Source organism: Eschscholzia californica, unplaced genomic scaffold (genome assembly GCF_041429995.1).
Source record: "Eschscholzia californica isolate CP2 unplaced genomic scaffold, dmEscCali1.0.p SCAF_4, whole genome shotgun sequence".
Lineage (NCBI taxonomy): Eukaryota > Viridiplantae > Streptophyta > Magnoliopsida > Ranunculales > Papaveraceae > Eschscholzia > Eschscholzia californica.
In genome coordinates this window covers 34,661,735-34,678,220 of record NW_028238461.1, presented here as the reverse complement: position 1 = coordinate 34,678,220, position 16,486 = coordinate 34,661,735, and the positions used below count along the sequence as shown (strand labels likewise).

Here is a 16,486-nt window from a genome sequence, read left to right as displayed (position 1 = left end):
GGGCGCTACCAAGTTAAGTTGCTACGGGTGCACGGAATAAGTATAAAACACGGGATGCACAGGAACCGTCCGATCTAGGACACGCGGAAGGTTACGGTCCAGATTAAGACGTGAACAAGGGACTACCGAAGCTCGCTGAGACGCGCTACACTGGATGATTCACGATGGTCCCACTTCGCTGCTTAGCGCGAACACGCGATTTAGATGCTCCAACCTCCATATTGCGCCACGTGTCTTCTTGTATACCGCGCGCCAAATCTGTGCCCGACACTGTCCCGAGTGTTGACCAAATGTGCACCAAATGTTGACTGACTTTGACTTTGCATATTTCACTCATCCGAACTCCGATTTGACTTTCGTTTTCTCCTACGGACTCGTCTCGACCTCTACTTTTCAACCACGCACTGACCTTGGCCAAATTACCAGAATTTCCTTCACTCCAAATGACCAAAATATCCTTCATGCACCTTTTCCTCGTTTTTAACCGTTTTTCACACCTAACTCTCCAAAAGACACCTAATCAAGAAAACCAACCATTTTATTATAATAAAGACTCGAAACGAACTAACTCGACTAAATTAAACGACTCAGATGGGACATTTTCATGACCCATCAGTGGCCTAGCATCCAGGGGCGGAACCAGGATTCTTAGTCCAGCCGGGCAAACCTTATCTTCAATTTCAGTTGCATCTACTACTTACAAAACCATGTCTAAATTACATAGAGGCATTACTCAAAAACTCCAGCAATCGGATAATACCATTCATTTGGGCATTTTATCAAACACCATCAGCTCAACTAGTTTGAGTAGCAACTAGGACAACCAAAACCCCCACTTTAGTTGTTTCTGAAATTGGGGTATTGTTATAATAAAGGGATGACCAATCTGTACAGATCAATCAAATAAACTGATAATAAAACCCACTGCGAATGAAGTAATATCTAATGTTGTAACTAGACCAGTAGTTGATTGAATATGGAAAACACATGAGGATCAATGGGGTTGGTTTAGAGAGAGACATGGAAGTAGAATTTTTGTTCCATAAGAGGGAGTTTGAGAGGACCAGATTGAAATTCAAACCATCTGAGAGTAAAGACATTGATACTGAATCCAACCCTTTCGAATAGAACTTAGTTGCTTCTGGGATATCTTGGGTAGTTGAAGAATCACCTGAATGTCGCCATGAAAACTCTCCCTCTTCAATTGATTCTTGAACACTTCCATGAATTTCTTCCTCCTAATTCCTTCGTTACCTCCCTCACCTCTCTGTGCTCCTTGTCGCCCAAAACTTAGTTAGGTTAAACAATAGTAAACCCTAAGGTGATTATAGCACGGAACTTACTAAATTACCCCTAGTTACATTAGAAAATTAGAAATTCCAGGCCGGGCAGCTGCCCGGCCTAGTCTCTTAATGGGTCCGCCCCTGCTAGCATCTTTCTCACTACACAGCAGTAACTCATACACTATCATGCTAACGGATTTCTAATCTTCTGCAGATGACCTCTCTCTTATTCTATTTTGTCCCAGGTAGTCGAAAGTTTCCTATCGTACCTTGATTATGAGGTTCATCATTTATTTCTCGTTGTCAGTCTCCATACCCTTCCTTAAAAACAAGTTAATCGCCCACTCAGACATCCCGAATACTACAGCAACAAGTGACCCAATCTCAGAGAGTTCCTTCTGTTGTGTCATCATCTTCTTCTGTATCTTCCTCTGATCTGAATGCGATCCTTCAATTTCAAAAGGTTATTCTCAATCTTTTTTTTGCATTAGGTTCTTCTCAATCTCATCACACCATAGTACGCCATTAACGAAGAATTCCAAAGTTGTTTCACACGACCATCCTCCTGCTCTGGGAGTTCGACTCTGCATTCTAGAGTTGTTCGAATTGATCATTCTTGACCTGGCGATTGGGTCTTCAAAACCGAGGGTCATGCCTTGGGTTTCTTATCATCATTTAGTGTCTAATAAGTGTCATATCGGTGAAATACTTTCTAAGAAAAACTAGAATTCCTAGTTTTAGAGTTTGAGTATTCCATTAGAGATGCTCTAAGAAAGATGATCTTAATTGAGACTTGACTTGTGATTATGAGATTTTCTTTTTTTGGTGTTTTGCATTGGAGACGCTCTTAGAGCATTTTAAATGAGACATTTAAGAAAAACTCAAAATCATCATTAATTGTCAATTATTATTCTTTTTTCATTTTAAACTTTTTTCTTTCTTCAGAGATCATTAAAATAACTCTATTTAATACATATGCCACTCTTTTTCTTATTGATACGAAATATTTATTAATAGCGAAGATTACGATTGCATACAACTTTGAAATGAAATTAGGAATGTAATTCCAGAATCTATTGCCTTGTTTCATCTGGTCTCATTTTGCTAGCTTGTTTTAAGGTTATTTTGTGCTTTATTGTTGTATAAAAACTTGATGTTGTTGAACCGCGTAATGAGATTTTTGACATGTTGAATATGTTTTATCGATTGTCATTGTATCATTTTCTTTGGATTGTTCAAAGTGTTGGATCAGACTTTGGTTATCACTTTCTATACCGGTTGTAATCATTTTCTATTGCCCATCAGACCCCGAATAAAATAGCTTTTGCTTCACCTCCTTCACTTCTCGGAGCTCTGAGTGTTGCCGCTTTGGCTTCTAAGAATTGTGTCTGGTGATTATGGATGATAAAGGTAATAAAAATACAACTCTTAATATCAATAAACGATGCATTTACATCAATTTTGAGGTATGGATAAACATCAATTTTGAGGTATGGATAGTTAGGTGGGGTCAAATTTGGTCATCGTAATTGCTTGATTATCATATTGAGGTTACCTAGAATGTGTGCGAGTGCAAGTATTTGGTTAATCACCTATGAAGGAAGATAATAGTGTTTTGAAAACAATGATCACATCGAACTTTCCAGATGAACCATAAGATAGTAACAAAATGTAAGTCATTAATAATGAACTACATTTTGCTTAAGTCTTTCCATAACCATTCTAGGATTGAAATAATATCAGTATAAACAACATTGAAAATAAAACCATACATTTCTAGCAAAGTTAAAATGAAGCAACACATGCTGTAAATTCCATATCAGCAGTGGGCAACATTAGTTCAATAAAAAAAAAAAAAAGCAGTGGGCAACATTTAACGACCTCCCAAATTTGGATCAAAATATAAATTCCATATTAGCGGCGCTGCTTTACCAAGAAGCTTCTACCAAAATTAGTCTAATACTCCACACGGATGTCATCATCCCTAGCTCTAAAACCCATTGTTTTCCTCGAGATACGGTCACAGAAAAATTGAATCTGAGGATGACAGTACTCTTAATTCAGTTGAAAAAAACCCGAAATTTTCTTAATTTCCACCGACAAAACGTCATCGTAAATCTTAACAATAAAACGATTAAAGGGTTTATCGTAATTTAGATAAATTACATGAGTAAATTCATAAATGAGACCTTCTTCTTTGTTTGTGCGTGTGATTGCTTGGCTTTTGTTTTTTAACCTGAGATTCAGAAGGAAGAACTACTTATTAGAATTTGTTACTGTGAGATAGTTTCAGAGAGACAAAGTTAAAAGTTTTAGAGAGAGAAAGAGAGGGTAAAGGAGAGATCTTGGGAGATAAGAAGTTTATTTATAAAAATTCACAGGAACAAGTTTTTCATTGTCAGACAAACGTTCTTCCATTTCTTTCTTTCTCTCTCTCTCTCTCTATATCTAATTCGTTCGTAATTTAATTGAGAAAGAAGACATTTTTCATAGAGGTAATTCCTTTTACAGATCTTTGTTTTTTATTTGCATTTGTTCATCTGGGTATTTATTTATTTTATGTTTATGGATTTTGGGTTATTTTCTTTCTAAAGAATTGATATTTTCTTGGTAAGAAACCAAGAATTGCCTTAAATGAACTCGAATTAACTTTTAAAGTTCTAGATCTCATTAATGAAAATGCCTTCTATCTCACTTTATATTTTGTTTGTATCATCATTGAGTAAGTAAAATGTGAATCAAAAAAACTAGAGAGAGAAAGATTATTGGATAGTAGTAGTAGGCTAGAGAGAGAGAGAGAGAGAGAGAGAGAGAGAGAGAGTTGCTGATTGAATGGGTACATGAGGAACTCTGTTTTTTTTCCTATCGTTTTGAGTTAGTGGGGAAAAAGAGTGGATGCTTATGAACATTTAGTTATTGGTCCCAAGATCTTGAGTGAAGGAGGAGAAAAAGGTTATTGTTTTTCTCATAAGTTGTTACTTGATCTTGAATTAGAACCTGAAATTTGAACAATAGATCTATAGGTTTTCTTTTTTGTTGATAAGTTGCACTCTGTTTAGTTGATTAAATTTTTTTTGATGAAGGGTTTAGTTGATTAAATGATTCATTGAAAATCTCTAAAGACTTGAGGATTTTTTATAATATTATTTAATATGATTCTTGATTTATGAAGGATCTTGCTCTCTTTCTAAGTGATGTATTACTTGTGTTGAGTGTCATTTCAACTCTGTCTAACTTATTATTAAATTATTATTCTGAGATCCAATAATTTTTTCTATATAATTTTTTTTTTGAGATTTGGGTAAGGAAGATCTGATCTTATTAATGTAGGAAATCTATGTTTGTAATTTGATTTACGACTCGATAGCTGAATTAAACTTGATTCTTTGTATTTAAAAACAATTCGGATTTTGAACTCTAGGATGCTTTGATGCAGGGTAATTGATCTTTTGAAGAAAAATGAAGAACAAAGATAGAGATGGCAAGCCACTTACTCACCCTGATAAAAAGTCTAGATTGATCCCCATGACTATAATGTTTGTTTTAGTATGCGGTTTTTCATTTTATCTCGGTGGGATTTTCTGTTCTGAGAAGAACAAATTAGTTGTCGAGGAAGTGTCAAAACCAGTTCAATCTTCTTCTAAGGACATGATATCGCCTCTCCAGATTAAGCCAGTTACTTTCCCAGAATGCAGCGCCGACTTACAGGATTACACACCGTGCACAGATCCAAAGGTATTACGCTTTTATTCTTACCAGTTACCACTTTCTTTTGAGTAGGATTAGGGAGATTCATGTTCCTCATCTGATCTGATCCACAGCATATGTATTTATTATCAAACTCTTTCTTTGAATGTTTCAGAGGTGGAAGAAGTACAGTGTCCATCGACTTTCATTTTTTGAACGTCACTGTCCTCCAATCTCAGAACGCAAAGTGTGCTTAATTCCCCCACCAGACGGTTACAAACCACCGATTAAGTGGCCTAAGAGCAAAAATGAATGTTGGTATAGGTAATATAACTTGAATTGCTATTTTCTACAACTAGATCTGCTCGTTAAGTTCTTTTTTAATTGATTTGAATTCATGTATATACCTTTAGAAACGTGCCGTACGATTGGATCAATAAGCAGAAATCTAATCAGCACTGGTTAAAGAAAGAAGGAGACAAGTTTATTTTCCCTGGTGGAGGTACTATGTTCCCTAATGGAGTTAGTGCATATGTAAATTTGATGCAAAAATTGATCCCTGGAATGAAAGACGGAACTATTCGAACTGCTCTGGATACTGGTTGTGGGGTGAGTCCTTTGAATATCTCACTCATTTTTGGAATTTTGTTCAGTAAGCCACACAATCTGTTAAGTTTGTGTATCTTCACACGTAAGTGTTAGAGAAACTAGTTATGGGTTTCAAGCTGTTTCCTAGGCTGGACCAGAAATCTCTTTCGAGGTAGCTGGTTTATACAGGATACTCCTATAGGCTACGATAGTGGATAGAGTAAACTGGAGGTTTTCTATGACATCGCCGGCTAGCCTATAGTAGTTTGCCCTTGCCTATGGCCCTGTTTCTTTGAAATTAATATGAATGTAATAGAAGGACTTCTTTTCTCGGTTTTTGACTTAACAGGTTGCAAGTTGGGGTGGTGATTTGTTAGATCGAGGAATTCTGACTGTTTCTCTTGCACCGAGAGATAATCACGAAGCTCAAGTCCAGTTTGCACTGGAACGTGGGATTCCAGCGATCTTGGGTATCATCTCTACTCAGCGGCTTCCTTTCCCTTCCAGTTCATTCGATATGGCTCATTGCTCAAGATGCCTTATCCCATGGACAGAATTCGGTAATTATTTGTATTTTAAGATTCGTTTTGCTTATCCTTTTGCCCTTTCCTATATAGCCACTAAACTCATCTTGTTCTCCTGTGGGGATATCAAATCGTTCAAACACCAACCAAGAGTAATTTCTTAAAAACGTCGTATTTTCAGGTGGACTTTACCTTCTAGAAATACACCGGATTCTTCGTCCGGGAGGCTTCTGGGTCTTGTCAGGCCCACCCGTCAACTATGAACACCGATGGAGGGGATGGAACACCACAATCGAGGAACAAAAATCGGATTATGAGAAATTACAGGATTATCTGACCTCCATGTGTTTCAAATTATACAACAAGAAAGATGATATTGCTGTTTGGCAGAAGTCCATGGACACCAAATGTTATGATAAGTTGTCTAACCCAGATGTCTACCCACCCAAATGTGATGATGGAACCGAACCAGATGCAGCATGGTACACTCCTTTTCGCCCTTGTGTTGTTGCTCCAAACCCGAAGTACAAAAAATCAGGCCTGGAGTCATTAGCAAAGTGGCCTGAGAGGCTCCATGTCCCCCCTGAACGCATGTCAGGTGTTCATGGTGGTAGTGCCGGTGCTTTCAAGCATGATGAAAGTAAATGGAAAGTTCGTGTGAAGCATTACAAAAAGCTACTTCCGGCCATTGGTACCGATAAGATACGAAATGTTATGGATATGAATACAGTATACGGAGGCTTCGCTGCAGGTGTAAGTGGCGATCCTCTATGGGTGATGAATGTCGTATCATCATATTCGGAAAATACCCTTGCTATTGTTTATGATAGAGGTTTGATTGGTACATACCATGACTGGTAAGTTCATCTTTCCCTAATCACATAAAGTACTTGCTGTTTCTTCTAAAATTTGAATTTGACTTGCTTATTATCCTTTAGGTGTGAGGCATTCTCGACGTACCCTCGGACATACGATCTCCTTCATCTCGATGGTTTTTTTACTGCAGAAAGTCACAGGTAACATTCCTTCTAAATTAAAGGTGCCACACTTTTTTTACACTTTTTGAGCATGGAAGTGTAGAACTCAACCCAGAAATCTGGTTTATAAAGAAAGGAAGGGTATCAAAATATTACCAAAGATGCTGACGACTAGTGTAATTGACTCTTTCTTAGCCTTCTTGTGAGAAAACCCTCAAAATCCTTCGAGGAAAGGACAATTACGACAAACCTATAACCCATACTATTCCAATTGCTTATATCCCGTAGACCGGTTGATAAGAACCACTAGGTAGAACTGGTCTACAAGAATCGACTTCTACACTACAAATCTCATACTCGTTAACACTGGGTAGAACTTGCTTCAAGAATCAACTTCTACACTACAAATCTCATACTCGATAACACTAGGTAGAACTTGCTTCAAGAATCGACTTCTACTCTACAAATCTCATACTCGATACTTTCAAGAATCGAATTTTACTCTACAAATCTTATACTCGATACTGCGAGTGAATAAGCGTCCGGATACTGATTCAGATTTGTTTCTTTTGTTAGGTGCGATATGAAATATGTACTCTTGGAGATGGACAGGATTCTACGTCCTAGTGGTTATGCTCTTATCCGAGAATCTAGCTACTTTATAGATGCGATATCAACCATTGCGAAGGCAATGAAATGGACTTGTCGGAAAGAAAACACAGAGTATGGTGTAGAGAATGAGAAGGTTTTGATCTGTCAGAAGAAACTCTGGTATTCTTCTAATCAGAGCTTAAGATGAAAAGCTTCGTACTCAAAAGATGTTATTGAACATGGATGAATGGCGAAAGCTTTTATAAAAATGGGTAACAGATAGTTTTGAATTCAGTAAAAGTAGAGACAGAGTAAGAGGAGTAAAAAGAGGTCCACAGAAAGAGAAAGACTACTCCATATCATCAAAGTTCAGATTTTTATAAGGTGTTGAGTAATCCAAAAATAAGTCCAAGATTCATTTGCTTCTTCTGGTATAAATATATTCTTTATAGATGACCTAGAAATCTTGATTCTATTATTTGTTTCTTCACTCTCTTTTTCTGTTTTTTGGGTCTAGTAAATGATATTTGCTCTAAGTGATTATTCATTTTGGTTTGTGATGTGACTCTATCTCTTTCTTTCTCCATTTTGGTTTTGGGATGGTATTTATAGCCCATGGTGGCCCTTCACATAGCATGGTGGCCTCTTCATATTGATATTGCAAAAGTTTTTCACTTTTTATTCTCTTAAAATTAACTTTTTTGGTATTTACAGATCAAATAGGGGTCTAAAATGAAACCTTTTTAAGAATCAAACTGAAAGTAATATAATAGATATTTTTTATGTCTTCTTAGAGCATCTCCAATGCAACACTCAACAAAAACTCAATTAATCTAATGTGTCAAGTATGAGTTGAGTTTCTCTTTCCTAGGTTGCACTATTAAGATACTCAATTTAAAATTCATCTCCAATGCAACACTCAAAAAAACTCAAGATTTGCTTTAGATTTACTTTTGGTTCTTATTTTAATATAATAAATGTTAATGTGGACCAATTGAGATACAACAATAAATGTTGAGATACTCAAAAGAAAACTCAACAATTGAGTTTTCTTTTGAGTATCTCAATATTTATTGTTGCCACATCATATTGAGACTTTAGTTGAGTGTTGCATTGGAGAGTGTTTTTTGTAAAAAACTCAAGTAGTCTTATGTGTCAAATTGAGTTTTGTGAGTTGAGTGTTGCATTGGAGATGCTCTTAGTCTCCAAATCCTATCACCACCCACCAACAACTATCCATTACTTAAACTACAGAAGTTTAATTAATGCAGACGGTTGAAATTTAAGATTCTGACTGCCAAGAAGAATAAGCTCTCTTCAACCAAAAAAAGAAAAAGAAAAAGAAAACTAAGCTCTATAACAATGCTAGATACAAGTAATCTATTTTTATGATGATTCTTTAAGAAAACTCAAATTTCTAGGTCAAATTGTTTTCTTTTATTTTTTGCACCGATAAAAAATTTCAGACAATTTACAATGAAGATCTTTAGACCATAGATGTTTTTAACAATGAAGATTTTCGGTCAATAAATTCTTTTAAAAAATGAAGATTTCGTTCAAAACTTGCCTATTGTTCAAAGATTTTGATCTATGCCTCTGTCTTTTTTATACAAAATTTCAAAAGAATATGAACATCTAAAATTTTCATCGTTAATTTATTAGTAAAAAATCATCACCGCTAGAAGCATCTGTTTGATGAGATTTTAGGCGGCTAACTAGAATAAAGAAAACAATTCGACCTCAAATTCTGATTTTATTTTTGAATCGCTATAAAAGAGTTTATATTTGATCAAGAACACATGAGATTCATTTTTGATAGTTGAAGTCGTTAATGCCAGCCTCCACCATCAATGAGGTGAGTTCACTGTGCAGGTTTGAATCAACTGAATTTTTAAGATTGCATTCTGACCCCTTTTAGAAAGATAAACCCACATAAATTAATACATCAAACAATGTATACTGATACATTATGTTTTAATTTAATGTATTGAATACCTTCTGGATGGACTCAATAAAAATAATGGTTCGTCCTATAGTTTATCATATTTAGGAAAGGACAATCTTGGACGAAATTTTTCTTCCAATCAACCTATTGCTATTAAATCTTCTTTGAACGCTCCTAAGAATTACGTAGGTGATTTTCATTATGTTCTTAATTATATTTATAGAGTAATTTAGTTCAAATTTTTGAAGAAAATGAGTTGCACAATTTCATATCCTATATAAACGAGAAACAAAAAAACACTTACTTTTTAGTGGACAAAATTACACGTGATCAAAATTTTAAAGGTAAATATAAATATATATATATATATATCAAAAAGAAAAAAAAGAAAAAAGAAAAAGAAAAATAAGCTCTATAACAATTCTAGATACAAGTAATCTATTTTTATGATGATTCTTTAAGAAAACTCAAATTTTTAGGTCAAATTGTTTTCTTTTATTTTTTGCACCGATCAAAAATTTCAGACAATAGATGTTTTTACAATGAAGATCTTTAGACCATAGATGTTTTTAACAATGAAGATTTTCGGTCAATAAATTCTTTTAAAAAATGAAGATTTCGTTCAAAACTTGCCTATTGTTCAAAAATTTTGATCTATGCCTCTGTCTTTTTTATACAAAATTTCAAAAGAATATGAACATCTAAAATTTTCATCGTTAATTTATTAGTAAAAAATCATCACCGCTAGAAGCATCTGTTTGATGAGATTTTAGGCGGCTAACTAGAATAAAGAAAACAATTCGACCTCAAATTCTGATTTTATTTTTGAATCGCTATAAAAGAGTTTATATTTGATCAAGAACACATGAGATTCATTTTTGATAGTTGAAGTCGTTAATGCCAGCCTCCACCATCAATGAGGTGAGTTCACTGTGCAGGTTTGAATCAACTGAATTTTTAAGATTGCATTCTGACCCCTTTTAGAAAGATAAACCCACATAAATTAATACATCAAACAATGTATACTGATACATTATGTTTTAATTTAATGTATTGAATACCTTCTGGATGGACTCAATAAAAAAAATGGTTCGTTCTATAGTTTATCATATTTAGGAAAGGACAATCTTGGACGAAATTTTTCTTCCGATCAACTTATTGCTATCAAATCTTCTTTGCATGCTCCTAAGAAATACGTAGGTGAATTTCATTATGTTCTTAATTATATTTTTAGAGTAATTTAGTTCAAATTTTTGAAGAAAATGAGTTGCACAATTTCATATCCTATATATAAAAACAGTAGAAAAATAAATACAACGAGAAACAAAAAAACACTTACTTTTTAGTGGACAAAATTACACGTGATCAAAATTTTAAAGGTAAATATAAATAAATATATATATATATATATATATATATATATGTTTACGTTTTTATCTTGTTTGATTTCTAAGACAACTGACTATCTACGATCACGTTTTTTACTAAAATGTTTTACGTTTTATTTTGATTGTAATTTAGTTGTTACACTTTTATTTAAATAAATAATCAAGCTAGGTAACTAATTTAATGTAGGAGTATTAAAAATGTAAATGTTATGCAAAAAAATAATTTTATTTCAGAGAGGAGATGATTAGAAAAAGGGATATTTGGTCAAAACTCCCTAAAAAATTTGGCCTTTGGTTAAAAAGGATTTGGCAACTTTTTACGGGTTTCAGCTCCCTGTGACATTTGTTTGTAAATTATCTAATATAGGGAAAAGACAAAACTGACCTTATTGCAAAGCAGTGCAAACTAGTTTGCAAACTTGCAAACCAGATTGCAAACCAGTGCAAACCAGATTGCAAACCAATTTGCAAAGCAGTGCAAACTAGTTTGCAAGGCAAATCAGATTGCAAAGTAGTGCAAACCATTATGCAAAGCTCTGCGAGGACAACCAGATTGCAAAGCAGTGCAAACCAGTTTGCAAGGCTTCGCAAACTCAAACCCTAACAAAATAAGTAACTAAGAAGTAAGATTATACATCGAAATAATAGCAGATTATCCTTCCATCATTGTCTATGAGTCCAATTATGAAGAAAGCAAGGTGTACATCTTAGCAAAATCGTCCCATGATTGATCAATTTGTACTTTCTCTCTTTATAATTTTTTCCCAAAAACTAATTGAAAACCATAAAAATCAACCTTAAACACCAAATAAAGAGATTCAAAAAGCTAAACCTAAACTAAATTAATGATTTGATAGATAAAAATTGATAGAAACCCTAGATACGAAAATCGGCTAGCTCCCACTTTCACTAGTTTTTTCTCTAGACTTGGAAAGTTTGAACAAATGTAAATATTAGGGTCTTTTTGAGATTTTTCCTATATACAAAGGTCAATTCAGGTATAAAAAGTTAAGGAGCTTTTAGAATTGTCCTTTGAGCCTATTTCCAAACTTATCATGGTGCCTAGAAGGAGAAAAAAATAATTTTTCTTATTGACAAAAAAACAAAAAATTGGGTCTCCGACCCAATTTCCTGTTAGAAAAAATCGTGTCAATCAACAGATTAGGTTTACCAAGAAATTAAACTACAAAAAAATTTGGTATATATCATTTCACGTACGAAGAATGAGAATATAGTGAGATGGGTTTTACATTATTTTTCCATGGACTCGAACTATAATTGCTTAATATTTGTGGTGGATACGTATGAGAAGTGGATTTCTCTTTTGTAATTAAATGGTGTGTTTCTTACCAAAAAAAACTAAAGGGTAGCCTTTATTTAGAAGTAGTGTTAATGGGAGATCTCAGGAGCTTGTTGGGTCACGTGCCCCACAAGGCCCGCCCCTAGTACACTGTTAATAGATAGCCATCTGGGATGGTCTTACAAAGCAAGAATCACTTATTGTATGCTTGTCACTAACAACTCCAATTAGGAAAACAAATCTTTGCCATTTTCATGCTTCCCCATAACACCATTTTTTCAAGTAGAGCATAACTCAAGGTACCTAGCTTACTTCTACAGAATTTCTTGCTCTGCCCCTCTGGTAAGAACAAGGCTCAGGAGCAGAGCTTACTCGTATCCACATCTTTGTTCGCCTTTATGCTATGACAGAGTTCAATGTGTAGGAGATTCATACTGACCCCTTTATAATCCCTCTAATTAGATAGGCTCAAGCGATAAGGCTCTTTCAAAATGTAATCCCCCACTAGAAGTTTAATTCTCCTGTATAGGTGTCCCAAAATACTTCTGCTCCACTCTTTTATATTTTGTTTCACACGCCGCAGTTTATCTATAATCCTCTACGGTGATTGAATCCACATATGAGACAAGTTATTTCTGTATTCATGATGTTTGATCCAGTAAGACTCAAAGTTGCCAACTCTAGGCATGGTTTTTGAATGAACCTGAGTTTTTAATAATATCGGGTTATGATCACTGTGATAACGTGATAAATGAAAGACACCTGCATTATGATAGTGGTCTAGCCAAGCCGAATTTGTTAACACCCTGCCTATTTTCTCTCTAGTATGACTAGGTTTCTGCTGCGTCCTACGGACGTGACAGATCCCTCTTAGTTTCGCCGGTAAATCACATTTTATGTGAAGGAAGAACATATAAAAAATCACTAACAAGAAAGTTTTAATAAAAAAATTGGGAAATTTCTTTTTTTTTGAATAAAATTTCTTTGTTGTCGAGAGAGGGAAAGCATGATGTAGAGAAAGAATTTGGAGAGAAAATGAGAGAATTTCAATTTTAAGTCAATGAGTTTGGCGGTTGAGAGAGAAATTAGGAAGATATGAGAGAGTGAGTTAGTTATTTCGATCTCGCCTACAATTTTCTACTGTAAAGTTGCTAGTTTCTAAAATGTAATCCGGGGGAGGAAAAAAAAAAGAATAGGGAGAAAAATATGTTGGTAGTAGTTATTCTAACTAATTTTGGCTAATTTATATAGATACCCTTCTTTTTTTTAGTTATTTACATAAAAAAGTTTTATATCATCTGTTGGATGTGTTCCCAACCAAATCTCTAAAATAAAATGGACGGTCAGACTTACCCCCTGGATAACCGACAGAGTTGTTTTAACATGATAGATTATTTCCAATATGTTGTGATTGATCATGTGTATGTCGGTCAATTGAAACCTTTATCAATTAATCCAGAAGAGTCTAGAAAAACTCCAAATAGTTGAGCAAAGGGTATTGAAGGAAAACCACCCCATTTGCGTCTCTAAATCAAATGGCATTCATATAATCAATACAAACCTAAGGAGTAGTTAGTTGGAGTAGAATTATTTGACGGATTTTGATTCAATGAGCTCAGGTTCATAAATAAGAATATGAGCTTGATCTTTGGATTTCTTACCATCTCAACTAATCGGCCTTAATTCAAGGATTAGTGATTAGTATGCAAATAACTTCCCATATTATATCCAAAGAATTACAAAAATGCCACGTTTTAATAAAAAATCATATTAGTAACTCCACGTACTTCCTTTTGTCATTTTTCTCACTATTTTTCTTCTCATCAACCGTTTCTATCTTTTCTATCATTTTATGTATCTCTCCAAATACACTACGTCAAGATATTTTAAATAATCTTTAAAATAATTAATTTTTGGGCTTATGACCCAAAAATCTACCCCTAATAACACATTTAATCCATTCTAAACTTCAAATGGTTTTATAAACCAAAATATTAAAACAAATTGATATCTAGTCCATTTGTATCCATCTCGAGAGAAAACCCAAATCTCTAGGATGCTTATAATTTCATAATACCTAATCTAACCTTATATATAATGAAACACTTCGTTTTAATCAAATCTATCAATATTCGGTTTCCATTTTTATTTCCCTCTTTCTCTCTCCAATCACGATCTCAATAACCGATACTATTATCTTCATTTCTAATCAAAACCGGAAACCAAAATTTTTTCTCTTCCTAAAGCCGGAACCTATATTCATTCTCTTTTAGTAGAAGCTTCAGATATCATTCCTATCCAATAAACCAGCTGAAAACTCCATTGTTGATTTCGATTTCCATAAAAATAATTCAGGTTCGTACCTTTGTTAAGATCTACAGTTGCTTATAAGGTTAAAGTAACAAGTTTAATCTTTCTTACTAATGTTTTTCATCATCATCTTTAAAGATATTTATGATTTTTATTATAATCGATTTCATCTCTGTATCATCTTCTCAACTATTCATCATTATTTATGATTATCTCTCTCTAAGATCTTCATAACCGATTTATGATGTTAATGTTAAATCCTCGTTTACTAATTCATTATCTTCGATTAAGTTATGTTTGTATCCATGTATTATTTTATTTTTCATTAGATTTAGGTTACAGATCTTGATGTTTAGAACATCTCTTGATATTAGATCCGGTAACGATACCATTTTTGATCCAGAGAAGATTACGTACGTTTTTTTGTGTAACAGAATGTAAACGGTGTGTAATTTATACGAAATTATGTGTACTTCATTAAACATCACAATTTTGTACCAGAGAAGATTCCGTACGTTTTTTTGTAACAAAATGAAAACGATGTGTAATTTACATGGAAGTATTTCCATTTATTGAATCACACATTTGTACCATAGAAGATTCTGTACGATGTTACTGTAACAGAATGTAAACAACGTGTATTGTGCAAAATATTATATGTACTTTATTGCGCTTTACACACCACTGAAGATTTTGTACAATTATACTGTAACAAAATGTAAACATTGTGTAATGTTCCAAAAATTTTATGTAATTTATTGCACATTATACATATTTTTTCACATAATAGTGACCTTGTGATTCAAACTAAAGTTCTGTTTGTCTCCTAACACATTATGGAGTTTAACAAACTGTATGCATAATTTATTCCATTATACATGTCGTTTCTAGTAATTGTAGTTCTGCTGTTATTTATGAAATTTCCTACAGAATAATCCAATCAAAGTAAGACCACAAAACTAAAATCTGATGGCTGGGATAAAATATTTACTGAAGTTGGTCAGTTGTTTCCTGCTGGTGCAAAAGAATTTCAATATGCTCTTCGACAATATAGTGTAACTGCTGGTTGTCCTGTTCAAGACTACAAATGGAGAGTACATGGATGGACACCATTTTCGAACCAGAGAAGATTTTGTACGTTTTTTTTTGTAACAGAATGTAAACGATGTTTAATGTAAAAGAAATTATGTGTAATTTATTCAACATGACACACATACATTTGATAAATTACGTTGTATACATGACAAATGATGGTTTCCTTGTCATAATTAACACATAATTTACGTAATTATTTCATAATTTGTATTCGATGTGTGTTTACTGTTTATGTATGGGCAAAAACGAAAACAAATTATGTTGTAATGTCCCCAGAAAAATATACTCTTTCAAAATCTGAAAGTTAAGTGAGAGAAAGTAATATATACGTTTTGTAAATTAACCCCCAAATCACGCTAAATTGATCCTAAAAAATATACGTACTCTTTCCAAATCTGAAAGTTAAGTGAGAGAAAGTGATATATACGTTTCGAATAGTAACCCCCAAATCACGCTAATTGATCTCAGAAAATATACTCTTTTTTCAAATCTGAAATTTCGTTAGGGTTTTGGTAACTAATCGTTAGTAAATTATATCCTTTTTTTTTTAACCCAGAATCACGATACAATATGCCGTTTGAATTTCGGTCTGGCCCCACGTTAAAAAATCCCGCGAAATTTGTTTAGGGACATAGAAGGTATTTTGTCTAATATACTAAGGGTTTTTAGTCTCAAGAGAGAAAGGACTAAAAACCTATTTTTTGGGAAGATTGGACCATAAACCCTTTTTGAACATTATTTTGGGCTATATACCCATGGACCCTAAAATAATTAAGTGATATTTGTTTGTCCAAAGAA

General features: G+C 33.8%; 1 protein-coding gene across 2 annotated transcripts; it reads left to right on the top strand.

The window, feature by feature from the left end:
* Positions 1-3,334: 3,334 nt before the first annotated feature.
* Positions 3,335-8,210, top strand: LOC147544286 (putative methyltransferase PMT20). 2 transcript variants are annotated; one of them, XM_086638574.1, is made up of 8 exons: positions 3,335-3,778; positions 4,720-5,018; positions 5,146-5,294; positions 5,384-5,579; positions 5,908-6,118; positions 6,264-6,939; positions 7,021-7,098; positions 7,636-8,210. In XM_086638574.1, exons 2-8 carry the CDS (start codon positions 4,743-4,745, stop codon positions 7,856-7,858), a joined length of 1,809 nt encoding a protein of 602 aa, XP_086494700.1. In that variant the 5' UTR covers positions 3,335-3,778; positions 4,720-4,742; the 3' UTR covers positions 7,859-8,210. The 2 variants fall into 2 exon arrangements, with proteins under 2 accessions (XP_086494700.1, XP_086494701.1); XM_086638575.1 differs by having other exon boundaries at positions 3,678-4,235.
* Positions 8,211-16,486: the final 8,276 nt, after the last annotated feature.

What these genes read in the sequence shown, in the direction of transcription:
- LOC147544286 (XM_086638574.1), top strand. Translation starts at nt 4,743, where the DNA reads ATGAAGAACAAAGATAGAGATGGCAAGCCACTTACTCACCCTGATAAA. An exon ending in AAAAATGAATGTTGGTATAG is followed by an intron (nt 5,295 to 5,383) that starts GTAATATAACTT and finishes ATATACCTTTAG; the next exon opens with AAACGTGCCGTACGATTGGA. An exon ending in TTTACTGCAGAAAGTCACAG is followed by an intron (nt 7,099 to 7,635) that starts GTAACATTCCTT and finishes TTCTTTTGTTAG; the next exon opens with GTGCGATATGAAATATGTAC.